Source organism: Rhinolophus hipposideros (assembly GCF_964194185.1).
Source record: "Rhinolophus hipposideros genome assembly, chromosome: 12".
NCBI lineage: Eukaryota > Metazoa > Chordata > Mammalia > Chiroptera > Rhinolophidae > Rhinolophus > Rhinolophus hipposideros.
The window spans coordinates 70,807,659-70,831,382 of NC_138058.1; the positions used below are offsets into that span (position 1 = coordinate 70,807,659).

Sequence of the window (23,724 nt, forward strand, 5' to 3'; positions counted from 1 at the left end):
TGATCCCTGTTCATCCATGGACCACCTTCCCCACTACCAAGAGCCCCCACCAGAGTGGTCCATTTGTCACAACTAATAAATCTACATGACACATTATCACCCAAAGCCCATAGTTTACATTAAGGTTCATTCCTGGTGCTGTATATTCTATGGTTTGGACAAACGTGTAATGACACGTATCCACCCTTAGAGTATCATACAGACTAGTTTCACTGCCCTAAACATCCTCTGTGCTCACTTTGTCACCTGTCCCTCCCTCCATGTCTTTTCATAGCTGGACAGCTGATTTCTTTTTAGCACTGAATACTATTCCACTGTCTGGATGGCCCCAGATGGTTTATCCATCACCCACTGAAGGACATCTTCGTTGCTTCCAAGTCTTGGCGATTCCGAATAGTCAAGATTATGAATCCATACGTTTTCATCTCCTTGGGGTAAATACAACGAAGCATGGTTGCTGGATCATCTATGATCAAGAGTATACTCAGTTTTGTTAAGAAACTGCCAAACCACGTTCCACAGTGGCTGCACCATTTTCCATTCCCACCAGCAATGAAATCGAGTTCCAGTGGCTGCATTTCCTAGCCAGCATTCGGTGGTGTCAGTGTTCTCGATTTTGGCCATTCTAATTGGTATTGATACCTCGTTGTTCATATTTGCGTTTTCCTGATGACATGATGTGAAGCATCTTTTCATAGGCTTATTTGCCATCTGTATATCTTCTTTGGTGAGATGTCTGTTAAGGTTTTTGGCCCACTGTTTAATTTGGGTTGTTGGTTTTCTTATTGTTGAGCTTTCAGAGTTCTGTGTGTATTTTAGCTAACAGTCCTTTATCTCACACATACACTAGGTCAGGTAAGGTCCTGGTAGAAAGCAGATGGGACACTTCCTTCCACTGCTCCATGAGAATGACATCCTTAAAGGACTGGGGACGCATGATACCACGAGGGTGCAACCGCCAGTGACCAAGGACTTCCTGGAGGACATTAGTACAGCACTGAAACAGCCCTTACCGAGAAGAACACAAGCTGTAAAATGTTAATGAACTGGCAAGTTCCTGACCGTCTGTCTGGGACTGCACACAGACAGCAGCCCAGCCCAGGGGACATGCTATGCTGCGGGTCCCAAGCTTTCATACTGATTCCCTCATTTATTCTTCACAAGACTCCACAATGTAAATAGTTTTTAAATGCAGAGATAGGTTGAGAGAGGTTAAAAACGTGCCCAAGGTCACACAGCTAGAAAGCGGTGGCGATCGGCCCCACTCATGTCTATCAGGTAGGTCCCAAAGGAACCCTTTACACCCAGCATGTGCTTCTCTGGGTGGAAATGAACTGAGAAGCGTGAATGCAGCTAACAGTCTTACACTCGCGGTCTCACGTTTGCTCAGGGGCACCCATCCGGGGGCTCGTCTTCCCATTCTAGAGGTTCCCAGAGAGGAGGGGGTGCTCCCTAACCCAGGCAGCTCGCCCAGTTTCCCTGCAGTATGAGGCTAGGAGCGCAGGCTGCAGAAAAGGGATGAAAATCAGCATCCTGCGGCCCCCGAGGCTGCGTCCCAGCCCCGCGGCTGAGCCTGGATCCCGGCTGGGTGTGGACATGCGTCTCTGGGCCAACGTGTCGTTCACCTCGCTCCTCTTGTCACTCTGCGCGCCAGCAATGCGCTGTCCGCGCCCGTGGTGCTGAAGGCGCCGGCGGGTCTCAGGGCGCCGGTGCTGTGCTGCTCAGCCCGGCACTCTGGGCCCTGGTGCTGCGGCTGCTCAGCGTACCCACCCATGGAGCGAGCGCTACAACTTCGTGTGCTTCCACTCCCGAGTCTCCGATGACCTGGGCGCCTCCGACTTCGTGCAGGCGCTGTGCGCCTATGCCACTGTGTTCAGCATATTCAGCCTGAAGCTGAGCACTGCTTGGCCCTGCGTGCTCGCCACCTGTTGACACTGCACTTGACCCGCCGCCTCCCTCCGCTTGCCTGGGCTGCCTCGCGTGGCCTTGGCCTCTCCCTGCCCGTGGCCATCGCCATGGGGCAGAAGCAGTAGCTGGAGATGGTGGGAGGGGGAGCGGGAGCCTGCCGCGCATGTGTGCTGCTTGCTGTGACCCGCCCCATGGCCCAGGTTTTCATCCAGGGAAGGGGAGGGGGCACAAACCGCCTACGTCTTCCCCTCTAATACTCGTGACCACTAGAAAGGTGGGTCTCATTGCCCCATTTTACAGAGGACTTGGGGAGAGACTTGGCCAAGGTGAAGCATTAAGAAAAGTCCATATTTGAATACAAAATTAACTCTGTAAGTCTATGCTCTTCCCACTCTTGCAGGAGTGCTCGACTAAACGTTACTAGGTATAAGAATTACCTGGGGAGCCTGTAAAAAATATGTAGTTCATGACGTGCCCCAGGCTTCTGTTGTTTTTTTTTTTTTTTATCATCAAAACTAGTCATCTTTAGCCCCATAACTATCTAGACAGAACAACAGTATAATGGGATTTTGTGCAGGTATAGAAGAGAGACCCGAACAGTCAACATTAATGAGGGATTTCAGAAGAAATACATTTACCAACTGCAGTCTTAACAAAATATGGAAATACGTAAATTTAAACCCAGTAAGAAAACATTCCATTTGCTTCAGAAGTTGCTGCTCATGGTCCTTATAAAGAGAATTACTCAAAACCAACTAGGTAGGAGCCCCAGCTTTTAAAAATCCACTTCCTCGATTAACAGTTTTACAGGTTGTCAAATTCTTTACCAAAAACAAACAATCCCCAAAACCCACCAGCAGCAGAGCAGTAACCATACTAATGGAACTGGTCACACAGGGACTGCAGACCGCAGGGACCCCCTGACAATAGTGGGAGCTGCTCCACCGACCATTACACCAGATGAATTAATCACAACCTCGGGCCTCAGCAGTCCTCTGCCGGCCCCAATAGTGGCCCAAGCACATCAAGGCCATAGAGCAACATGGGACACTCATCTACCTCCCAGCATTCTCCACAAGGGTTCTGAGCTGCAGCACAATTATCTAGTGGGATAGTCAGTGCACTGTGGCTCCTGCCTCCGGCCTAACTGTCCAGCTCCGGGCTGTACCAGGTGTGGCCTTGGCAATGAACCAGCGACCACATGCTCAAAATGCCTACTAGCCTAGTCCCACCACTTCTCACAGACTGGGGTAGTGGCATATAGGGTACCCCTATTTTGGAGTTAGGCTTGGGGTGGGGGGAGTGTCAAGCAAGGTATGTGTTGTGACTTTGCTACTTGCATAGTTTGCTTTATGTGGTGCAGAGTGACCAATGCAATGCAAACTATGAAATGTGCTAGGGGCAAGCTTCTGACCTTATATGTAGTGAATTCTTTCAGTGTAATAGAATTATTCAATAGATAGTACATTAGGAAATATTTAACTTGATACATAGAGCCTATGTTAACACAACAAAATAACCAGACTCAAATTAAGATCATTTTGGCCCACCTTTCTTTTAGTGTCTTATCAATGAGTTGATACATTGTCTATATTAATCAGTGTTTTTTGACCAAGACTATTCCTCATGGTTTTTGAATGGGATTTTGTGCAGATATAAAAGGCCTGAAACATTCAATATTAATGAAGGATTTCAGAGAAATACACATACCAACCTTAAAAAGAATATGGAAAAACGCATACTTAAACCCAAAAAAGAAAACATGCCAGTTGCTTCCAAATTGCTTACCATGGTCCCAATAAAGAGAATTACTCAGAACCATCTAGGCAGGAAAGTACAAAAGCTGTATAGTTTTTCCAGAAATATTTTAAAACTCCAAAGATTAATTACTAACTTATGCACATATTTTTACCTTCAATTTCTGTCTTGACTGGTTTTAAAGTTACAATTTAGTAATAAGTATGCTGTCGTTGATAAAAACCTATTCGGTTTTATCATAAACTAAAATGATTGTCATGAACAGTGTTTAATTTTTCTCCTGATGTTGCTGATTTATTAGCACGCATTAAGATGAAAAAAGCATGAATAACAACTCCTTAAAAAGGTACAGCACCCAATACAGATATTTTGTACTGATTTTAAAATGCTATTAAAATGCTTACTTTTCTAAAATGTTTGCAAAGGGAAGGAACCGACGAGAAAAACCCTATGACACACATATTTTGAGTTTTAAAAATGACATTTAAAAAACAAGGTATATACGCTTGTTTCTCACAAGTCAAAAAATATCAAACAATAATGCAAGGTTTGTAATGGAAACAGCTGTCTCCTCCCTACTCGGATTTACATTCTCTAGTCTAGAGGCAACTGGCCTCCACTCTTTGCCTACTGAGGTCAGTGGAATACGGTGAGTGCGGCAGCAAGAGCTGGGAGGAATCAAACAGCCTCGCTGCTCCAAACTACTTCCCCTGGTGATCATCCTAACAAGAGCCCCAGGTCCCCTTCGGCTTCTTTGGCCACAACAGAGCTCAGAATACCTATAAAACCATCTTCCAGCGTGGCAGGCTTCTTTTCAGCTGCGATTTCCTCCATTTCTAATGCTGTCTTTTTCTTTTTCAGAAATTCCTCCACATGTGAACATATCCCTACTTATATAGATTTACGTATTCTTATTTCCTTCCCCAAACTGTCTTTTCTGTCATGCCATCAGATTTGAGGCAGGTAGCCCCTGGAGATCACTGGCCATACTACTTCCTCTCAAAATGATGCAATTAATACCCACCAAAGAAACAATAGATGCATTATACGTTTTATTTATAAGGCTGGAGCAAATAAGAATATTAGTTTGTTCGTTTTTTAAATTTAAATTAACTAATAAAATGGAGAGAACAGCACACAAGCCTCCTATTTACAAAAGACAAATATAACTAAAGAAGGTAAGTTTTTATTCCAAAATAGGAATAATGACATATACAAAGTGATCATTTTATAAACATGGATCTAAATCTTTTATACTCATGGACTTTTTTCCTTAGGGGAGAAAAGACTGACATTAATTCTTTGGCATCATCTTTTAAAATAATGTCTTCTTGGATTGTTTTCCATGAGAGTGCTTACAAGTGTCTAAGATGGATGTACAAGAATGCATTCTGATGATTTATTTGGGGGAGGGATAAGAATGCATTCTGATGATTCATTTTTGAGTGTCGTTAAACTTTTCCTTTGGTTATAGGCCACTCCAAAAGCAGTACGGTGTGGAGGGAAGAGAGACTCTGGAGTCCAGAATCCAGTAGCTTGACTTGTGCTTCTTCTCTTTTCCGGCTCTGTCGTCTTGGTGAGGTGCACTCCCTGCATCTCAACCTTCTCATCTTTCAAATGAGAGAGAATTCCACCACCCACATCAGCTGTTGGAAGCATTCAGACCATCTGTGAAAGCACCTGTTCCAGTGCCTGGCCTGTAGGTGGCGCTCTAAAATGCTGGTTTTAAAAAACATTCTGGCAGGCAAGTAAAAGTGTGAGCATGGGGAAACATCCCTGCTGTCTTCTCTTGTCTGTCCCCTTCCTATGGTCAGGGACCAAGCATTCATAAGACAAGACAAAGTATTTACGGAACTGAAAACTGAGCTTCAATAAATTACAGTCCGAAGTCTAGTTCTTACCAACGATATATCACTTGGGTTGTTTTTATTGTTTGTTTGTTTCAAGTAAGTCGTTTGATTCTCTTTCCTTTGTAAGGCAACTTCTGTCTCTCAAGATCAACCTCTGTATTCTGAATTTCCTTCCTGAAACCCTTTTAGCTTTAAAGAAAGTTTTTCATGTTTGCCCTTTCTAAGAGGTAGGGTATTTACCCTATACTATTTTAATAGAATTGTATTTGCTCTGAACTAAAACAATTCGTTTTACTTTATTAAACTTGACACCTTTGGCCTAGCTTTTTAAAAAGCAAACTTGTAGGCAATTACATTAATTCTTATTCAATGACCCACTTAGTTTTTTCTTGTCTCCAGCCTTTCCAGTTAAAATCTTCTTTTGGAATATTGCTTTGTAGTCGGTAACAGGGAAACACCTACATAGCTCAAATCATACCCATTTTCTGAAATACTGGTACCTCTACAAGATAATCCAAGGAGGATCCTTTAGAACTAAGAGAAAAGTCAAGTTTGTTCATGGAAGCATATGGATGACATAACAGTAGGCAAAACTTTGTTCTTTATCAAATGGAGTTTGAGATAGCCCAGAGCAATAGGAGGTGGTCCACAGCTCTGCAGGCCTGGGTGCAAGTTCCTGCCCACCAGCCATTCATCCTCATCACTCTCGGTTAGTCTCTGGGCCTTCGTGCTCTGGGACACGCGAGGGGGTTGCACAACAGACATTCTGGGGCCTCACGGTTCAAACACCCCATGGTTCTAATTTTTCCTTTAGCCTCAACAGCATGAGGTTCTGAAGGCTCCACTCTTCCCCCAAACCTGCTGCTGTCTCCCTCAGATGTGCCGTCCAGTCAGGAAAAAGAGTGGTCGGTCTTCCTTGGCATTGGCGGTCTGGAATTCATCGCGCAATCGGAACTGCCACTCGTCTTCCAGCTCCAGGCGGACAACCGTCTGGCGGAGGGAGTTCCGGTCCTGACAGATCACACACAAGGTCGCACCTGCACAGACAATGGTGGAGGAGGGTGAAGAAAACAGGTGACTTTATCCAAATGAAGCCTGCTGCCTGGATTCTACTTGCAATAATGAAATATGAAGCTGTTTGGAAGGGAAGGACCAGATATCCAAGTGACCTCTTCTTTCCTTTAGAATGCTTCATAATCTTAGCAAGACAGACACTGCAACTGTGATTGGCAGGTCTGGCAGATGAAACAATATGGAGACAGAAGAAATGCTGACTTACAAAGAAGTGAACAGAGGAGGAGAACTAGAAGGAGAAACTGGTCGGTCCCATTGCAAATCAAGCTTTCTCAGCTCCAGTGTGAACGCCGGCCCAACTCCACCTCACAGCCTAACCTCACCTTCTCCCACCCGAGCTGCCCACCCATCCAGGCCCAATGCAGCTCCCACTTCACCCCATCTGCCCAGCCATCTGCCTTCCCTCCTCTCGGCTCCTAGCATAACCAAGACATCATTCATGTTTGTTTATTCATTCATCCCATTTGTCTAACTACCTTCCTACCTACCTATCTACCTACATGTCCTATCCTCCCCTGAGACAAAATGTTTCCCAAGGGTCAGAGTGAAGACCAACCAAGGAAAAGTGTAGATCAGTTAGGGATCCCAGCTGGCTTTGAATAATTTTTTACATCATAGAGAATGAATGTTTGTCATTCTAAACCACACTAGCATGATAACAGCCACAGAAGGAGAAAAAGGATGAGAATAAAAGAAGCACGCAATACTCGAAGATGGGGAAGAAGATCTCATCTACCAGGAGGAAAACACATCTGAGGAGACCTGGGGGCTGAGGTTAAGAATTTGGACTGAAAAGGAACATATGTGTAAATGTTGAAAATATCTGCTATTTGCCTAAAAGAAAAGGGATGTGTCCTGTCTCTACCCAGACAGGTATGGGGGCTCAAGAGCCACCCTGAGATCCATTCCAGCTGTCTCATACTTTCCTGGATGGTTGGGGCAGTCACGTTCCCTCTCTGAGCCTCAGTTTACTGACTGGCAAATGAGAACTAGGACCAGAAGTCACATCTTCAGAGGTGCCAGGTAACAACATTCAAGTGAAGGTGCAGGGTTCAGAGGACGGGAAGTTACCTTTCAGAAAATGAAACTTTTTCAAAAAGCTAGCTCCCACGAAAGAGTCACAGAGGTAGAGCAGGAGTCCACTAAACATGAAGTCAGAGCAGCTGATGTTTAAAGAGTGGGGTCTGGAGCTCACATAACACACAGAAATCTGAAAAAGAAGGACGCCAAGAGAAAATATCGTTTTCCATGAAATACTCAGCAACATCACGCTAGGGTTGTCCAGCCAATGAACACTAACTGCTTGGTCCAGCTCAAAGTTTTGGGGGCCAGAAACAATTGTTTCGTGTGATTTGCAAATCTATGTCCTAAAAATCAACTCCAAGAGATTTACCCAGATTTATCCATTCGTGAATTCATTTGAGAGTCAGAAATGTTTTGGCATCAGAATTGCGTCTAATTCCTAACTTACGACATTGGGGCAAATGATTTAAATTCTCTGCAGCCTTTATATTATCAACTGTAAAGTCAGGTAAATACCTGAGACGATGTAGTGGAGTTATAATTCCAAGTCCTGAATTCTAAAGCATCTGTTGGAGGAATTTGTCAGATTTATGGAATCGACAATGCCCCCTCTGAAAGTTACCTGGGATCCCAGGTTAAGGTAGCAGTCGACCAACAGAACAGGGTGGCCGTGATTCTTCAGGGAGAGCGGGAAGAAGTGGTGGCTGTGGTGCTGGAGAAACTTCTCCAGCAGGAGCTGTGCGGGGGCCGCGAGGAACGTGTGCTTGCTGTCCGGGGCGCAGATGTACTGGGCTGGCACGATGGTCATCGGGTTGTCAGACACCTGCATGGGGAATGATGAGTGTCAGCCGCCCCCAGCCACCCTGAGCAGAGAAGTCCTTCCCAAGGCTGCACGGGGCCGCAGGGTGGGTGGCCCCGTCATGGAACGCTGTCAGGGTAGTGCCGTGGGTTGAGAACACATATGCAACAGTAAAATTCTCTGTTAAGAAGAAACATCAGGTTTTATCAAAGTGGGATATGTGAAAACTGACCAACGTGATCAGTAAGAATTGTAGACATTGATCATTCCACGCAGAAAACTGGCTGTCTGGCCTAGAAAGAAACAAGAGAACCGATGAACCTTGGGAACGCTTCCCCAAATCCAGGGATGTAAACCTCTCGGCTTGGTCAGCGCCGCCCCCCCTCCCCCAGCCTATCTACCGCCGGCCCACCCCCACTGCCTTTCCTCTTGACTGCCCGCCATGGAGCCCATGCTCTCTGCCTCGGTCGCCGCCATATTTTCCCTGCGGTAGCCAGGGAGACATAAGAAAACTAACAAAGAAAATTAATGAAATCCTCTGCTGGATACCCTTCTGCGATTTCTCATCATTCCTAGAGCGAAGTCTACAATGTCCCCATGGCCGTGAAGTTCCTGCCTGCTTCTCCAGCTCATCTCTGCCACGACCCCCGCCTCCCCACACCCAGTCCTTCCCGCTTCCTCTGCCACCTGCCCGCTCCTACCCCCTGGGCACTGTCACCCACTCCTCCCGGGGCCTGGGTACATGGCTCTTCTCATCCTCCCCGTCTCTGCTTTCATGTCACTTCCTCAGGGACACACACAGACCCTCACCTCTACTGCCTAAGGCACACGTATCGCCCATGGGTGCCTATCACAATGGTACTTCACTCCGTTTTTGTCTAACATCCACCTCAGCTGCCAGGCTATGCACTCCTGACTGAAGGGACAGGGTGTGCAGTAAACATTGAATGAATAAATAAACGAAAACAATTGAGTCATTTTATTCAGATGAAAGATTATCAGATTTTACTAGCTTTCCTATAATCAATATGCAATGAAACCTAAAGGAAAAAATAAGATTATGCTCAAATGGGAATAAAGATAAAATACCTAAGAGTTAAAAAATGTTATTGAGGGAACTAAAAAAAAAAACAACTTAGTTTTAAAAGCACATCAGGAAAGGGAAAAAAAAGCATATCAGGCTCTTTGGTAGAAAAACTTACTATGGTAAAGATCGGAATTCTCCCCAAATTAAGCTGTAAAGCTAACACAACTTCAACAAGAAATCTCAATGGAGTGGGGGAGAGATGGGGGCGGACTTAATTAAATGATTCCACGTTCTTCTGGAAGTACAGACCTTTCACTGAAGTGTCTTGCCCCCTTGCAAGAGCAATTAGAATGGACTTTCATTTCCAGAGAAAGCTTCACTCCCTGCAGACGGGAGAAGGCAGATGGGGGTGGAACTGGCATCTGAATTCAGACCTGGCCCAGCTCAGGGAGGGTAACCACCAAAAGAGTTATTGGCGACCAGGAAGGACAGAGGCTGGAAGAAGCAGCTGGGATTAGAACTGGCTGATGTGATCCGGGAACGATTCACGGCAGATGGAGGTGAAAAGCAGGGAATGGGGCTCTAGCCCGTGGATGGGAGAGACCTTCAGGCAGGGACATACCAGCTCTGCATCACCTCCTGGAAGACTCGGAGCTCAGGGCTTGCTGTGACTTCACATCTGAAATTGCCCAGACCTGCCCAGCCAGCACCGGCACAAGCGGAATATGTCTGTCCCCACCCAGAGGCTGGCTCGTGGACAGACAGCACAGCGATCAGGCTAGTGCCATTCAGACAGAACTTGGCCAGGCGCTGTGTCAGGGGCCCAGGGAAGAGCATGTACCACACCTACCCCCCAGAGCTCTGTCCAGCAGCAAAGCCAGACAGGTGAGCACTGAGCGCAGTGATGGAAATGTGTGCGGGAACCATCAGGCAGAGCGCGCGCGGGCAAGGGTGCCCAGGACGGTGGGTGGTGGGTGTGCGCCGAGCAGACTCAACTGAAAACCTTTACTCCCATGACCCAGAGGTCAAGCCCACACCCCTGACTCAAAGGCAACCATGTGGCTCCCCAGCAGCTCCCACCCTTGGTTTTCACACCACGCACAGCAACCCAGTGGTGACCCACCTTGGACGTGATGTGGAAGGACCGCTGCCCGCCCACAGCAATCTGCTTCTTCATCACGCTGAAGCGGTTGAACCGGCAAAGCAGGAGGCCCGCGCTCTGCACCCGCAGGTTGAAATCCACATCGTCACACAGGAACCTGCTCGGGACCAGAGGAGGGGCAGGTGGCACGGGACGCAGCTCACGCCCCCACCAGCATCATACACATGAGTGAGCGCCCCTGTACTGGCGCTGAGGAGGGGGAGTTGGCTCGCTGCTGCCCCACACACCTTCTTGTAGGAAGGCACAGGGGCAAAGCAAACCAGGAGAACAGGAGAAGCTGTGCTGTGTCGGCAGCAGGAATGGCAGGGGAAACCTCAGGCGTAAACTACAGACGGACTGCCATCTGTTGACCATACGCTCCATGCCAGGCACAGCGCAGGGACTTTACAAACACCCTTTCATCTATCTGTTAAAAAGAAAACACACCTGCCAGGGTAAAAAATTAGCCACTTTGACAGCTGAGGAAAACAAGGCTCAGAGACGGTAAGTCACCTGCCTAGAGTGCAAAGCTGGTAAGTGGCAGTACCCAGATTCCTAGCAGGTAGGTCGGTCTGGCTCTGAAATCCACACTCCTACGTGGGCCATCTCAGATGTTTGCCCACTGCCTGGCACACAGGGACACTCGACGAGCATTAGTGATTGAGTGAACACTTCTGTGGCTCAGTGCGTAGAGAGTGACATATGGAAATTACTTTACAGTTTTCTTCAGTGCTAACGCTCCTAAAAAGCCATGTGTTCAGAGAGGGAGCCAAAAAAAGCAAGAGAAACACATAAACATAAAGTATATTGTAAGTCGCTAAATAAAGTACCATGTGAATTGACGAAGGAAGTTGAATGATCTTATGCAAATCTCCCTTCCAGAACATTATACAAATACGCGTGCGCGTGCACACACACACACACACACACACACACACACACACACACACACACACACACACGAGAGGGCTGGAAGCAGGGGCCAGGCCAACTCCCTGGGCAGGAAGCCTCTGGTTCCCTTGCAGAGCAGAGGAGCAGCAGCTACTCGTCAGGCCTATGGCTGCCCCTCGCGGGGCATGGGGCCGCGGGCTGTGCCGACAGCCACAGTGGGGCTGGAGCTCACCGGTTCTGGTTGTACTGCACATTCTGGGTCAGGTCCACATTCAGGACGATGAAGTCGTGCACATGGCAGCGGGAGAAGGGCTCGCGCACCTGCCCACTCCCGGTCTTGCTGGACCACTTCCGCATGCCGAGCAGGGCATAGTGGGTGATATTCGGGGATGCCTCAATGTGCTGCATGATGTATTTCAAAGAGACGTTCCTTTCTGACCAGGAAAATTCTCTGCTTGAAGGAGGGAGATTGACATCTCTAGGTTGACATGCAAACATGAGCAAGGCCCTCTGGACTAGACCAATCAGGATGCTGCTCTCCACTTGGTGGGCAGGGCTGGTACAGATGGAACCCAGCACAACCTCTACCACCACAGAGAGCCAGGCACCAGACTATGCACCTCAAATTTATTATCATTTATCCTCACTGCAATCCTCTGACGTAGGCACACCATCCCCATTTTACGGAGGAGGAAAAAGAAGCTCCAGGGAACTTGTCCTGTGTCACTCCACAGAGCTGGGATTTGAGTAGCTCTGTCCCCGAAGCCCACACTCTGCACCATGCCAAACCACCTTATGTTTCCAGTTTCCAGATCTGAAGGTAAAAGGTGGGAAAGACTGAGGCTTTCTGCTGTGAATTCCAAATGAGAGAGTGGGAAGGAAGGGGGCACATGTAAACACCTCCCACCCCCAGGACCGCATTCGAGGTGTGTGAGGACCGAGAGGGACAGCTGAAGAGTGACTCCAGGGCTAGGAGTCGGGGATGAGAGCTCTGTCCAGGGGACCCAGGCAAGTCGCTCAGCTTTTCTGGACCTCAGCTTTCTTTTCCTCACCTGAGGGGCTTAAGCTAAACTCTGTAAGGACCCCACTGGCTCTGCCACTCCAGGGCATTAGCTGCTGCTGCGGAACAACATTCTCCATTCTCGTTCCCATCTGGGCCCTCAGTCAAGCTTGTGCCCTTGGAAAAGTGACAGCGAGAATACTGGAAGCAAAGCAGATCACTGTTTTCATAAGCCATGTGCCGTCAACCTAATGTTGTCTCTCAAAAAACCAGCCCACACTAATCAGAAGTCATTCAGCAGCCCTCAGTGGAAACATCAACATGGCAAAATCACAAGGAAACATTGTGTGGATGATGCTGCATACAACCGTATGCACTGAGCCTTTGCTCCAAGGCGCCGCTCCGTCGCCCCCCTGCGCCTGCAGGCACACCATGGCCACACCGTTCAAGACTGATGAATCCTCCCGACAAACCACTAGCGCCCCATTGAAAGGTATTCCGCCCCTTTGAAAGATGAGGGGGCTAGAAGCCAAAAAGAGTTAGTGCTCTCCCTACTGTCACACAGCAAACAAAAATAAAGCCGGGTGTTAGGAGGGAGGCTGGGGGGAGGGAGAATGGCGGCAGTCAACAGGAGGGGGCCCCTTTCTTCTTATGGGAGGTGGTTCAATGGGCGTGTTCAGTTTGTGAACATTTCTGTACATGTATTACATTTCCCTTTTTGTATGAATTTTATACTGGATATATATTGTGTGATTTTCTGTATGTATTATACTTCAATAAAAACTTTAAACTCAAAGTAAAGCCAGGAGCGTGAGGCTGCCACATGCTGGGCTCTGTCCCCCTCCCCGGTCTTCACAGGGTGGATGAGAGCACACCCCTCCTCTGTCCTACTCGCAGGCTCAGGAGACACCTCACCTGCTCCTTTCCCCGCCACAGTCGATGTCCACCACGTTCCACATCACGCAGGAGTCATCAGAGATCACGATGAAAGGCCAGATGTCCTGCGGCTTGATGCCCAGCTCCTCCTGCCGGCTGCGCTCCAGCTCCAGGTTGTGGTAAGACAGCTCCTTGATCAGGAAGTGCGCGGCCCCTGGAACGGGCAAACCCACCCCTGACTCGGGTCTGTCCACACAGGACCAAAGCCCCACTTAGAATGAGAACTGCTCAGCGAGGCCCCACCCCCCCAAACCGCCAACTCTGGGTCTCCCTACTCTGTATCGCTCGTCCACCCACTTGTGGCCGTTGACGCGGGACAGAAACTTCTAGGGGAGAAAACCCTCTCCAGTTTGCACACACATCTGTTTGCTTATCCTTTGCTTTACTACCGTGAATGGAGAAAGAGTCAAATCAATCACCACACCTCGAAAAGAATATTCAAACCCCTCAAAAGTGCCTTAAGGGATATGGGGAGGTTATCACTTTGTGGGGGGTATAAATGTCTAACTTGTACATTGTTTTGTACACCTGAAATAATAAAAAAATTAATTTAAAAAAAAGTCCCTTAAAAGTCCAAAAACATGATGACAAATGTTTAACTCTTTCATCACCAGAACATTCTCTCAAGTCTCCATTCCCAAAAACTTAACCGAGTGGGCATGTTCCAAGTGCCTACCGACTCCGGCGCTGTTGAAGATGCTTGGCAGCACCAGCATGATGTGGTTGGGCCAGTATTTCTTATAAATAGCCATCTCGTACTCCTTGACAACCAGCACATGCAAATGGCTGGCACCGTCCATCGCATGGTACAGGTTGAAGAGTCCGTGTTCGTGACGGCCAGTTGTTGGGGTGAAGGTCGGACTTTTTATATATTCATGACTCTGGAAAGTAGAGGCATAAGGAGGGAAAGGGTAAACACAGCCGCAATTATTCCCCTCCCTTTGACATGTGATTTTGCAGCATCTTCCGTCAAAAAACAGAGTCGATTTCCACACTCCTTGAATCCGGCTTAGCCTTGCAATTTGCTTTTACCGATAAAATGCTGTAAAAATGGTGGTGTGCCAGTTCTGAGCCCGGCTGCAAGAGGACTGACACATCCTGCCCTCTCTCAGAGCCCTCGCAGGAACAAGCCCGGCCTAGCCTGTTGGAGAAGGACAGCCCACACTGAGCAGAGACGGGCACCCCACTGAGGCCATCCTAGCCCAGCCAGCCCCAGACAACCGGCTAGCTAACCAGGTGCAGGAGTGCACGCAGCCACGCCCCTAACAACCCAGCTGAATGGAGCCCAAACTGCTAGCTCACAGAATCAGAAGCTACGTAAACGTTTGTTTGGGAATGGTTGCTTAAGCAACCCAAACTAACTGGCATATATCAACTACCCTCCCATGTTAGCATCTACCACTGTTCTGACTACACACAGCTCCTGTATGACTTAAATCACCCAGTCACTTACCCATATTGCCTGGTTATTTATGCACTCAGGCTGGGAATCTTTATGGAAAGAACTATGTTTTCTTCACCCTTTCCTCAACTATACATTCCTCGGGCTGAGCTAAGTCTTTCGCTCCCTCTGAATTCCTCAAAGCACCGGCCACAAAGCTGTGAGGCAGCTGGTGCTCAGAACCTGTTCCGGTAGGAACAGGCTGGAAAAGGCAGGGATCCTTGATCTCTGCAAGCCCAGCCCATGGGGTAGGAGACACCAAATCCCAAAGGCTTCTCTGGTACTTTACAAATGGTTTCAGCGCTGGGTAAGAGGCTGCTAGGTCTGAAAGGCTAGGTTCAACTCTGTGGATGTCTGGCCCTCTGGAGAAGGAAAAGCAGCAGTTACACAAGGTTCCCAGTGGCTGGGGCTGGTCGAAGGACAGGCAGCGAGTTGGCACTGTGCTGGTTCCTCAAGTCAGTTACTCTAATAATTCTCCCCACGAGCTTCTGTAAGATTTATTATTGCCCAAGCTTATAAATGAGGAAACTCAGGCTCAGAGATATTAAGTGGTAAGTCCAAATAATAAAGCTAATAAAGGGTAGAGCAAGGCTCAAACTTGACTCTAAGTGACCCCAAAGCTCTGTGTCCCCCAGCTTCCTCCAAGTTCCATCCCCACATTGGTCTCTCCTTCCCACCCCACATGCCTTTGACTCATCGGGCAACTAGTCTCTGGTTCTCCACCTCAGTGGTCAGTTGCAGCCACTGATTTGACCCACTGGACTCCAAGCCAGTACCTTGTCTGTGACGAGGGGCAGCCGCATGCTCTCCAGCTGGCCTCCAGGTTGGCTGAAGACAAAGTGATGCTCCTTAGACTTGGGGATGATGAAATGGAGCTGGATTTCCTCTCCTAGCATGGAGTAAGAGAAGGCAAAGGCGTGCAGGGTGGACTCATAGAGCTGAGGTGCAAGGGGAAAGGACAGAGCTCGTCATCAGAGGCCGGTGTTCCTTCCAAGAAGAACCCAGGCCCATCGTGGCTGTGCCTACACACAGGGCACTGCCACCTCTGCCCCACAGCACGAGAAACCCACCGGTTGGTACCCGTACAAAGTGTGGACACCAGGTCTTGCTACTGGAGGCCACACCCACTCAGCTAGAGTCTGCTCCGGCCCCTGATTCTGATCACGCTTCACCTACGGTCGCCACTTCAGGTGCCAGCCCCTCTGGATTTGGCCAGGAGAGGAAGGTTATCCACTAAAGCATTCACGCTGTAGATCACATTTCTCATTCTCATAAACGTGTTTTTGCATCCTACGTAACTACACGTGTAGCAGCACATTAATAAAACAATAAGAATTGTACACACTTACACACTTCTATCTCACTTACTATATCCGGCACCTTTCTGTCCCCTTTGTGGTAGAGTTAACAAGCGTATGAAGCAGGCACTGCCACCATCCCCACTTTATGGATGTGGAAACTGGTATCCAGAAATCTTGGGCTCACTCCTGTCCTCACGTCTAGCCTCACCTCCAGTTACTTCGTCTGAAGAACCCCCCTTACGGCATATCTGTGCCAGCCTGGCTCTACCTAAATTATGTGACGCTCCTTTCGGCCTCCGCTCAGGTACCCAGAGAGGGGCCTTCCCTGACCCTTTGCCCTACCGGCTATGGAATGACTGAGGCCTGGAGTGGGTGGATGCAGGCCAGGACACGCCGGCGTTAGACTCCTTGTCTAGAACCGCAAAGCCCTTTGGGAGCCGAGATGAGGGAGACATAGATTTTGACCTGGGAGGGAGCACAGAGAGACACAACTGAGGTAATTTCATAAAAAAGGTCCAGGGAGCCTTGAGAGTTGGTGAAAAGAGGACAGAATGAGCAGAGGCACGGGAATGCCAGCAGGGAGCTAGTGTACACCCCTCAGCTCTCCTCATGTGGCCAGGTGTCAAGTCCCCTGCAGCTGTGGCCCCCAGACCTGAGTACAGACCAGGTGTGGCCGACCAGAGCACAAGATCACCTCCTCCTTCTTTCACAATCCATCCTGCTATTCATTCACTGGTGACATTTACTGAAGCGACCAGAGACTAAAACCCCAAGTCTCTTTTAGTTCTCTAAATTTCAAAATCAAGAAAATGTTTTCACTTACATTTTTCTCTGCCTGAAAGAAAAACAATCTCCAAGGGTTGGAAAAAATGTCAAGAGAGTTTATCTGAAGCAAATTAGATTTCTGATGATTTTTAATCCTTTAAAAAAAATCATTCATATGTATTTTCCTATTTTGTCTACAATAATTGCATAATTTTTAAAAATTAGTGCTGAAAGAAGACTGCTATTTCACTGGTAGCCAAGCTCAAGGCCTGGCCGACTTGGGAAAATCAGAGCCACTGTCTTCTGCTCCCTCTGCAAAAGGGACAGATGGACAAGCCAGCTCTGGCCACCTCAGGCCTTTCTGGAAGCAGCCGAGGACAGGTGCTCTCCTGCACACCTGTTTCCCGACCAGGTGTCTGACTCGCACCTTTCCCTTGCTTGGGTCTGAAAGAAAAAGAAATGCTAGGTATAAAATCCTAGCCTCTTTGTTTCTACATTACCCGCTTCACAGGCCCTTTGGAATCCTCCTCCGGGCTATGACATTCCGAACATAGCTTTGCCCACATCAGGCCCCTCCTTCGAATTCCCGCTGAAAAGTCCACATTTGCCCCACAGCACAGAGGTCTTTTGTGGTCTGGTCTCTGCCCACCTTCCCAGCTTCCTCTCCTGGGACCTCCCACCACTAGCACTTTATGCTCCTGCAATTCCTGACCAAAACCACTTCTAATTCCCCTAGAGACCCCAGATCTCCCCTGGTGCACATGCTGTTCCCTCTCCTTCTACCTGTCTTGGCCCTTTGGCAAAGTCTTATTGATTCTTCAGAATCCTCTCCTCTGCTCCAGCCCGACAGTATCTTCAGTTATAAAACGGGGATAACACTATTGCCTCATGGGGTTTCCGTGAGAATCAAAAAATAAACTAGACAGGACAATTTCCTAACCAATGCACCTCGAACAGATTACAGGTGTGGCTTGAACACAAACTTTCCCCGGGTGATCAGCCAGAGCCTGGGACAGCCAGAGCCCTGGGTCAGTAGCCTTATCCATTTACCCAGTGTCCAGGGCAAATGACATTGTCTACCACATAAAAAGGTGGGGAAGTACTGAGATATAAAAAGTGCCTAGCACTCGGCCTGGCGCATAGTAGGTGGTCAATAAATGCAAACTCTTCTCCTTATCTACATAATTTCTATGTTGCAACCCTACTGCTCTTGCCGGCTTTACGTTGTTTTGAAGTTTTGCTTATGTGCATGTCTCCGTCCCTAGACCACTGAGTCGTGAGTATGCAGACAGTGTTCATTCATCTCTGGGTCTGTGTCTGCTACGCAATAAGCACTCAGGCTGTGCCTGCTGCACGGAACTTTTGAAATCGCTAGGACGTAAAGAAAAGCAAGACATCTGCAGTCAGGGACCGGTTGTCTCTCGTAAATGTGAAACCGTGGCTAATCACTGCTCTGTGTGCCAGCGGTAATCTCACAGGTTACTAAAGGGATCTGAGGATGCAAGTAGACCGGGAAGCAAGGGCTTCCAGAACGTTCCATCTCCCACTCCGGAAGGAAAGCATAAAGACAGAACAGGGAAACGACGGCGTTGGCCAAGGCGAAACGCGGTGCAGAGAGCTGCCGGGAGCGCCCCGGAGGGCCTGGGACATGGCCTGCGCCGGCCCCTGCCGCCTACCTGGTAGCGCGGGTGGAAGCCCATGTACTGGTGGCACTGCTCACAGTGGTGGTAGGTGTTGTACGCCGCGTACTTGGACAGTCGCATCCGCGCCGTCTGACGCCGCAGGTACAGGTCCTCCGGCTTCCGGGAGCTCCCTCTGTCTGCAGGAAACCCCAGCGTTACAGAGCAGTGGGAGGCAGCACAAATGTCCTCTCCCCTGTCTGCTCAAATGGAAACGACCTGAAATGCCGTCACAGGAGTTTGTGGGATGGCCTCCAGCCTGCCTGGGCCCTGGGGTGACTCAGCGGGTCAGAAGCCATGGCCTCAGTGGGATAAGTGATGGGCTGTGCCCACCGCAGCGTCTGACTCACAGGCCCATCCGTAAGTTTTACCAACACACAGTCAAGGATGTGCTACATGCCAGTGTAAATCCATTGCTGGTAATACTCAAGTACGGTAATGCAGATGAATTGTCCCCATTTTTCCAGATGCCTTGGCAGCATTACGATTTTAGCACCAAACTTTCATTAGAGACCGGCCTTTGTGAAGGACCCTGAAGTGAAAGTGATCTGTTCTGAGACCCATGAGGATACAATTACTCGTTTGAAATGGAGACTGCTGAGCACTTTCCTCGCACATTGCATTCACCAGACTTCCCTAGTCAGCATTTATAATCACACTGGCCACTGATAGTCTTATGTTTGCTGATGGTGACCCTGAAACACTGCAGGGTCATAATACTGTGAAAGTCAGTGGTCGCTGAAGAAGGAGGGAGAAAACCAGGCCGAGGGAGGAGAGGGAAATACGTGCATGTTGTTACCCCAACCCCAGGTCATAAATAAAGATCCATGTCTTTTATCCCCTATTCACCAGGACCTTCAGAATATTCTGGCCATGACAAACACCAAGGCTGTCCTCGTTATTCTCAGCACCTGTCACCTGCTGCGCAGCAAGTCTTCTTCCTTCATGGGTTTCATGAGGAGCCCTTCCTTGTCCTTTTCCAGTGAGGTGGTGACCTGAGCTCTCTCCTGGGCACAGCTGGTTAATTCACCACGACCAGATAATTAAGGCCATCACTAACAAAATTTGGCTGTTCCTGTAAGAGGCTAGTCCCATGTACTTTGGAAGAAGATTACACAGGACATTTAAAAGTCTGACCTTCACTCTTTATAGCCTGATGGTGTGAACAAATCAGGCTGGCATCCTCATACTTGGGATCGTGAATAATGTAGTCAAAAGGCAATGTCTTGAACAGCTCCAAGTCCGGCCAGGGGTCACTGAGCTGGAGGTAGTGCCACTCTGATTCTTCTCTGAGGTCTACAAGGTTGGGAGAAACACGGATATGTGACAAAACACCGAGTGAGAATGATTTATTTTAAGTGTGCACAAGTGTCACTGAGTCTGTGGGTTGCTAGGGGAACACCACTGGATCTTGAAGGCTTTTGGCACGTAGCCCATTTTCAGAATTGTTCTACAGAGGTGTTCATATCAACCTCTACCCAGAGGAACAGCCTGATACTGTTTCCTATGAGATGGATTTGTTCTTCTGACCCTCACACTAACTCCAATGCTCCCAGCATACCTACCCCTCCCCGGTGTGCTCTGTGCTTCACCCCAGCACCATCCCCCAAATATACCACTATGGTTCCCACCACCAGTGGAACCTAATGGAATTCTCTTTCTTGCTCTTCTATGTAAATGCTACCCAGCCAATACGGCCCAGTTCCTATCACTGCATCTCTGGAAAGCCTCTTCCAAGTGCTCAAGCCCACTGCTCTCTACTTCCGGATGCCAACACCACTCGTGACCCAAAGCACATTTTTACATTTGCCACGTTGTCACCTTACATTATGATTGGTGTGGTCTATGGTACTCACTAAACGCTTTTTGGTCAAAACGTTAAAAAATCTAGTTGATCCAACCCCAATTATATAACATGTTGATTGTACAGAAGGTGCCAAAGACATGTATACACATTTTAAGAATGGAAAAAACGCATTAAGATTGTTATACTCGAAATATACCGATAACAAAAGGTGAATACAAGTCATGTTTGACTTCAGCAATTATACGAGGTGCTCAAAGTGGTTACCATCAGCGTAAATTTAATACTGTTTTTTCCTTTCTTAAAATGTGTATGCATTTTTTTGGCACCCTCTGTATATTACACATATACACACATCTATCTATATGTATTTACCTTTCCTTCTATATTATATACATGGGCAAAGTATATGTTCATGAGAAGGAGAAGAAAGAAGAAGGAATGTTTATTGTGTGTTTCTAGGTGCTCAGTGTTTCCTATGTGTAACATAATTTAATCTTCACTACACCCTGTAAAACAGGAATTATCCAGGTTTTACCAAAGAGAAAACCTGCAGTAAGAGAGCATTTAAGAAAATGGGCTTTGAAATTTAAGAAACTGGGTTCAAATTCTGTCTTTATCATTGGCGTATGCAAGAAAGTAAGGAGACAGAAACTCAACAGGCTTGTTTTCATCTGAAATACAGTTAATTTTCATCTGAAATATAATCCCAAACTGTTAGGGGAAACCAAAGAAAACTCAGAGCTGGAAGAGCCTCTTTTCTTCAAAGGAAAGACCAAGGGCTGGTTCCAAATTTTGTCCAAAATTCAAGCACAGTCAAGAGCATCTGAAGAAGTGCTGTGTATGAACATGGCAGGATTTCCCTTTTATTAAGGTTAACTAATATTCAATTGTATGTACATACTGCGTTGTCTTTACCCATTCATCTGCTGGTGGGCATTTATTCCACCAGGGACAACACATGGTTATCGGCATATCTCAGCAATTGAGAATAATGCTGCAGTGAACATGGAAACTGTGAGGTAATGAGTATGTTAATTAGCTTGACTGTGGTGCTTATTGCATAGTGTACACGGATAGCAAGTTGTACACCTTAAATGTATACCCCAAAAAGTGCTGTTTAGACGCCAGTGCAGCCTACTGGTTCCCTTTCTTTCCAACACAGACAGGACTCCTTAACAAATTTTAATTCCCCAAACAACAAATGTATTTACCTGACCAAACTTATGCGCCACTGGGGAGGCACGTATGAAGAGGAAATGGAGGCGGTGTTCTACAGTTAGCATAAAATAGCTATTCGGAGTCTTACCTTAATCAGGGTAAATTCTGTTCCGTGAACAAGGAGAAAAGGCTGTTCCCCACACACCATCTATGTCCATTTTGCCCCAGGATATTGATCTCTATGCCAGTTGCCTGAGTGGGGAACCTCCCCTGATGGATACCTCTGCTTTCTAGAGGCAGCAATCAAATCCAGGTTAGTGCCAGCTCTGCCACCGCCCAGCGGGGCTCCTGAGCATGTTACTTACCAAGGAAAGGGATACAATCTGTCCCATACCAGGAATAACAACATCTACCTCGAGTGCTGTGCAGAAAATTCAATGGGGTAATTCATGTAGGTTACGTAGCACAGTACTTGACACATGGGGGTACTCAGTCAAGAGTAGTTATTTTTAGCATGGTGATTTTATCCCACAAATGCCGCCCAGGCACTCTCCTGACATTGAGCAAAACAACCACTAGGGAAAGATCAGAGCACCCCACAAGGCCCTTGGGGTGAGTCTGATTGTTAGCCTGAGAATTCCATCTAGAAAGTAAAAGACACAAAGTCACTTGAGAAGCTGATTCCAAGCCCCAGGGTCACCAGTGGATAACTCACTGATATTGATCTCTTCCTCATCGTAAACATCCACTTCTGTCAGCCGAATGAGCATTCTGGATAAAATACTGAGGAACTGAAGGTAGGCGCCTGTCTTCCCGATCTGTGAAGATTGAAATCGCGGCCAACGGTCAGGACGCCCTGCCTACGTGCTGGCCCTGGCTGGAGCACCTGGCATGACACAGAATCTACCTCTTTTACACATCTCACCTAATTAAAACCAGAGCCTGGAGAGCGAATGTGGTCTAAAGAAACGTGGCAGGTGGACAGATGGACGGCCACAAACGGGACACCTTCCTGCTTATAAGTCAAGGTAAATGGTCTCATTTTAACTGTCCACATTTTTTAAGCTGTTAGAAATCAGACTTTATCACAAGCTGAAGACAGTTTGCTTCCAAAAAGTAAACTGCCAATATAAAACAATTTCTTAAGTCTTGTATAAATTGCAACCCGCTGTTCTTATATTAATCAACATGTCTACAGTAAGACAGCAAAATTCATTGTGCAAGACAAAAAGTTGGCATCTCCTTTCTCTCCTCCTAAGTCCAGGAAAAGAAAGAAAATGATTTTTCTCTTCTTCCTTCTCTTTCTCATGGTGCCAGAGAGTCCCCTCTCCATCAGCCCAGCACCAGGCGAGTATACTATTGGTTATAGGTTTATTTTGGTCACAATTGGCTAAACGGGTGCCTGTCAGTTACCCTAGAACCCTTCCCTCTTGTTACTCTAGAAATGTACCTTCCAAGTTCTTACCTCAATGCCTGGTTCAGAGTAAGTACTCAAAAAATATTGATGAATGGAAATAACTTTAAAAAAATATGAAACAACCGGCAGAAGCTTCAGAGAAAATATTTGCAATACATATAACAGACAAAGGATTAAAACCCATAACCTCTAAAGAGCTCCTACAAAGCAAAAGGAAAAAGTAAAATGGCCAAAAGGACAAAGAAACCTGAAAAATCACTGTACAAGAAGTACCAAAGACCAATAAATAAATAAAAGTATATTCAACCTTACTGATAATACAACCATAAAATGCTATTTTCCCCCTATCAAATAGGCAAAAATTTTAAAAACTGATAACATCCAGCAATGTGAGGGTATGGAGAAACTGGAATTCACTTTTTCAAAACATTTTTGTTTTTTCATATTTTAAAAATAATTACAAAAAGCAGTATATGCTCACTTAAAAGTTCAAGAAATATAGATCAATAACGAAGTAGACTATTCACAAATCCCACTCTCCTTCCCAAAAAACAATTTAGTGGCTATTCTGTTAGGGATTTTTTTAAAGGCATTTTCACACAGAGAGACACACACACACACTGGTTGTTTTTCCTAATTGATATTACCCTATGTATACATTATTCTGCAACATTTTTAAAAATTTCAATATCTTAGAGAAATTTTGGTGCCAGTCTATAGAGATCTCTCTCAAATTTTCTAAGGTTCAA

The 23,724-nt window shown here is 47.1% G+C and overlaps 1 protein-coding gene across 1 annotated transcript in view; it reads right to left on the bottom strand.

Moving 5' to 3' along the window:
• Positions 1-4,703: 4,703 nt before the first annotated feature.
• The window catches only part of GREB1 (growth regulating estrogen receptor binding 1), a gene marked incomplete at its 5' end in the record, with an annotated part of 65,610 nt that continues 46,589 nt past the window's right edge, over positions 4,704-23,724 (bottom strand). The window contains 11 exons of the mRNA XM_081068023.1: positions 4,704-6,553; positions 7,662-7,800; positions 8,236-8,436; positions 10,563-10,698; positions 11,704-11,922; positions 13,387-13,561; positions 14,084-14,288; positions 15,625-15,786; positions 18,591-18,733; positions 19,731-19,889; positions 22,274-22,376. Coding sequence (XP_080924149.1) covers positions 6,390-6,553; positions 7,662-7,800; positions 8,236-8,436; positions 10,563-10,698; positions 11,704-11,922; positions 13,387-13,561; positions 14,084-14,288; positions 15,625-15,786; positions 18,591-18,733; positions 19,731-19,889; positions 22,274-22,376 — 1,806 coding nt within the window. The 3' untranslated portion in view covers positions 4,704-6,389. The remainder of the gene's footprint in view (positions 6,554-7,661; positions 7,801-8,235; positions 8,437-10,562; positions 10,699-11,703; positions 11,923-13,386; positions 13,562-14,083; positions 14,289-15,624; positions 15,787-18,590; positions 18,734-19,730; positions 19,890-22,273; positions 22,377-23,724) is intronic.